This window comes from Cebus imitator, unplaced genomic scaffold (genome assembly GCF_001604975.1).
Source record: "Cebus imitator isolate Cc_AM_T3 unplaced genomic scaffold, Cebus_imitator-1.0 Scaffold79, whole genome shotgun sequence".
In the NCBI taxonomy this organism is placed as follows: Eukaryota; Metazoa; Chordata; class Mammalia; order Primates; family Cebidae; genus Cebus; species Cebus imitator.
Window position 1 is genome coordinate 1,340,286 of NW_016107394.1, and position 4,758 is coordinate 1,345,043.

General features: G+C 42.1%; 1 protein-coding gene across 5 annotated transcripts in view; it reads right to left on the bottom strand.

The window, feature by feature from the left end:
• STIM1 (stromal interaction molecule 1) overlaps nt 1-4,758 on the bottom strand; it is a 239,070-nt gene that overhangs the window by 17,729 nt on the left and 216,583 nt on the right. For all 5 annotated transcript variants that reach the window (XM_017532855.2, XM_017532858.2, XM_017532856.2 and 2 more), the window contains exon 7: nt 996-1,173. In XM_017532855.2, coding sequence (XP_017388344.1) covers nt 996-1,173 — 178 coding nt within the window. The remainder of the gene's footprint in view (nt 1-995; nt 1,174-4,758) is intronic.

Below are 4,758 nucleotides of genomic sequence, written 5' to 3' on the forward strand. Positions count from 1 at the left end.
AAATAAATAAAATATATAAAGAATGCTTACAAATCAATAAGAAAAGGACAACTCAATTTTTAAAATGAGAATAGATTTCCAAATCAAATGGCCAATAAATTTATAAAAAGGTGTGTAACAATATTAGGGAAACGAAAATTAAAATCACAAGATACTACTATGTATTTACCAGAATGTTTAAAATTAAAATGCCTAAAAATACTGAGGTCATGGATCAACTAGAATTCTCTTACATTGTTGTGGCAGTATAGATTTATACAATCATTTTGGAAAACCATGTGACAGTTTATAATAAAGCTAAATTCACGAATACACTATTATATGTCCAACAGAAAGGAGTGCTTATGCCCACCAAGAGACATATGCAGGAAGGTTCATAGCAATATTATTCATAAGAGTCAAAAAACTGCAGACGACCCAAATATTTATCAACAGAAGAGTGGATACATAAATTATAGTATTTTTATACATTTTTGTAATTCTTTTTTTTTTTTTTTTTTGAAACAATTTCTTTTTTTTTTTTTTTTTTTTTTTTGAGATGGAGTCTTGCCCTGTCACCGAGGCTGGAGTGCAGTGACGTGATCTTGGCTTACTGCAACCTCAGCCTCCTGGGTTCAAGTGATTCTCCTGCCTCAGTCTCCCGAGTAGCTGGGACTACAGGCACCTGCCACCACACCCGGCTAATTTTTGTAATTTTAGTAGAGATGGGGTTTCACCATATTGGCCAGCCTGGTCTCAAACTCCTGACCTTGTGATCTGCCCACCTCAGCCGCCCAAAGTGCTGGGATTACAGGCATGAGCCACTGTGCCCAGCCCATGGTGACTGTTTTTTACAAGTTTTCTACTATTCTTATTCGTTAAGAGTCCAGTGACTCTAGAACATAGTCTTTGGACCATATTTCAAAGTCCTCACACATGAAGCTTTCCAGCCAGATGCTGGGCCCCTGCCCTTTGCCCACCCCTCAAGATGTCCAGGAATTTGTGGACTCTCCTACCTGCTCCAACTCCTCCTCAGCATATTTTTGGCGGCTCCGCTCATTCTCAGTACCCTCCCGCAACTCCTTCAGCCGCTGGGCTTCCTGCTTAGCAAGGTTGATCTCATCGCGCAGCTTCTTCTCCAGATGGACCTTCTCCACTTCCACTGTGCGGTGCTCCTCCTGGGCCTTGTGCAGCCTAGGGGGTGATGTAGGGAGCTGAAGGAGGCCAGGCAAGCAGATGCCAGCCAACATGCCATGAGTCATGGCATCAAAGAGGAAAATGAGAGCTGTAACTCTCAGCATCTACTCTCCCTGCTCTGCTGACTGTCTGGCTCTGAGCTAGCTCAGGGCCAATAGAAACCACAGTCATTACCTAATTCAGACATTGGCCATGATTTTATTTTGTTGACAGTAATCAAGGCTGTGAAACCAGGTTCTCAGGCATCTGAATCCCTCCTCTAAACTGTCTCATACTAAAATCATAACAAGTACCAGTTTACAAGGTATTTCCCATTTGTCCTCTCAGCAGATAATGATATATTAGTATCATAATCAGCCTAGGACAAGCATATAGGGACCCTTAGAGAGGGAAAGCAACTTACAGGAAGGACTGAGGCTAGAATTCCAATCTGTGTGACTTTGCCACAATTATTCCCCTAATATAGTGCTCTCTAGAAAGTTCAATAAATGTAGAATAACCTGCAAGCTAGACAAAAAGATCCAAGGAAACCCTAATGGCTGAGAAATAACTGGGGCTAGTAGCAGAGGGGTGGATTAGGAAGATGAGGAAGGAACTATCGAGCTAGACCTCTTGGACTCCTAAGCTTCTATTCCCAGAAGCACAAAACAAATTAAATTCATGCCAAAGGGGCTGGGCAGGGCTCAGGAGAGTCCACTGCTGCCCCCCAGGCCCTGAGTTCCTTTCCTAAGTATCTTCCTTAGTGGGTAAGATCACAAGGGCATGAGTTCTAATCTAAGTCTACCCTTGCAGCGTCATGTACATTCCCTCAGTTCACTGACAAAACCTTCCATCAAGCCTTCTCCCTTCCTCAATTCTTTCTTCCACATGGCTATCTATGTTAATCCACTCATTCATTCACCAAGTTCTTTTGAGGGCGTACTAAGTGCCAAGCCCTGTGCTATGCCCTAAATATATGGCAATAAATCAGAAAGCTGTCCCTGCCACTGAAGAGCTCATTATTTACTCCAACAAAGACAAGTAAACAGATAACTGTAACAATGTGACAAATTCTATAATAAAAAGAGATATATATATAAAATGTTGGATGAGCCCAAAAGATCAGGTAATCAGCTCTGCCTGAAAGTAGTCAGGGAAAGAGAGACTTGGGCTAGACCCAGAACAAAGACTGAGAGTTTGCTAATCCCTTTGGAAGAGAGAAAGGACTTTACTATCTGGTCTTCCTCCCTAAGCAAAAACCACCAGGTTGCCAGGGGGCCAGATTAGGAGGGGGAAAGGATGGTGAAGAAGAGGTGAGTTAGATAGCTTAGACTTGAGATACAGAAAAGAAAGGATAGACTACAGAACAAGAAGGACCCATAGAGAACACTGACCACTGAGTTAATTAAGTAGGTGAAACAGATAAAACAAACAGAACTCAATCTGTAAAAAAAAAACTCTCCAGAGCTATCAGTGGCGGAGCCCTCAAAAGATATCATGGAACAAGCAAGGAGGTAAGAGAAAGAAATGTTAGGCTGCAAACTTCCCACAAATTGTAATCTGCCTACTTTGTCCCAGAAGAGAAAGGGAGTTGAACCCCCGAAAGTGAACACCAGATGGCACTATATGCATAGGTACAGACAAATCAGAGGCACCATTTCCTGCCCCCATCTCCTTCCCTTGCTGAATACAGTACCCTCCTTTAATGTACTCTTCCATGACTCAACTGCATAAAGTTACACCATTAAGAATTCACTTCTTCACTGAAATATTGTCCTCTCTGAAAGCAGCCTCTTGAGAAATGCCAATACTATGATATGTCTGTCCTTTATAATAGCGAGCTCCTTTAAAGTAGAATCGAGATTGACCCCCCTTTCATAGTTCCAATAAGGTCTGGTAGAGATGGAGATCAATAATTATTGTTGGGTGCAGAAATGAGCAAATAAGTATACAATTAAACACTGTTGTTGCCACTCCAAGGCAATAACAATTAGCACTGCAGTTAGTCCTGGATCTAAGCAGTTGTGTGACTATGAACAAGTTTTGCCTGTTTTCTTCACAGCAAAATGGGAATCAAGATTCCTGGGTGCCTCAAATAATTATCTTGAAACTCAATGAAATCGTAACTGGAATGTACATATAGAATTATATTTATTCACATAAATTATCAGGAACTCTGTAACAAAGCTCTGTGACAGCTCGCAATGCAGGTCTGTTAATATAAGAAGGAACAAGGTGGCGTGTGGGCTCTGGACACTCAGTGGAGGATACATGTGTGCATGTGCCCAAGCCTGTCTCTAGGGGGACAAGGGGAAGGGTGTCTTTGTCTCTTTCTAAGTGCCGCAGTGGTCATTTAGCTCTGGAAGCCTAGGGGAGCAGGGAGTGCTGGGAGCTTAGTTTTATCCCCAAACTTGGAATGTCTCCTGCCTAGATTTTTTTGCCTTTGGAATGGAAACAGTACATGTTTTACAAACAAATGAGGTATGGGGACTGCTCAGACAGCAGCAGTTAGCCCCTAATTGGCAACGGGCCCAAGAACAAGGGGCCCAGCAGAGTAGCCAGGAATCAGCTTAGAGATTAGACCCCTCTTGCTCCCTAGGAGCCCAACCCATAGAAATAAATCCAATAAGCCTACTACCTTAGTAAAGGTAGCACTCTGGAGTATTAAAATTCCTAATTCACTGCTTACTGATATATGACCCTGAGCAAAGCACTTACCCTCTCTGAGCCTTCATTTCCTCAACTCTAATAGTACCTACTTCAAACAGCTGTAGTGATTAAAAGCAATAATGCATTTAAGTATTTAATACCTGACTCACAAGAAGTCTTTTCCCACCCCTCCAAAGAAAATAGTGTCTATCATTTAAAAATAACACAATGACTGGGCACAGTGGCTCAGGCCTGTATTCCCAGCACTTTGGGAGGCTGAGGTAGACCTCTTGAATCCAGAAGTTCAGGAAAAACCTGGGCAACACAGCAAGACATATATCTACAAAAAAATAAAAATAAAAAATTAGCCGGGCATGGTGGCATGCACCTGTGGTTCCATCTGTAAAGGAGATTAAAGCAGGAGGATCTCTTGAGCCCAGGAGGCTGAGGCTACAGTGAACTATATTCATGATATTGAACTTCGGCCTGGACAACAGAGCAAGCTCCTGAGTCAAAAAAATAATAATAAATAGAAATAAATGAAAAGACAAGACTTCATTTCCTTTTACATTGGATTCCTGCAAAGACTTCCCAACTAGAGTCCCTATGCTTCCAGAATCATTTTCTAAAAGACAGTCCTGAATAAGTCTCTCCTCATCTTGAAAACAAAAACCAAAAAAACCTGATTTGCTTTCTGTATCGAACTAACTTCCCCACATGCATTAAGGTCCCAGGGATCTGGCCCCACCCTATATACTCAGTCTTAACACCCAGACCTCCCTACCCATCTTTCAATGCCACCTCCTCAGAGTCCCCACATCCACTCATCAACTTCTTTGTCTTTCTAGTCATTAGAGTTCTTATCCTATTAGCTGAGTCTGGAACTGAGTCTGTATTAAGTGTGCTCTCACAGCTGCTTCTTGTGGGTGTGTAAGTTTTGTTTCCTCAGGAACA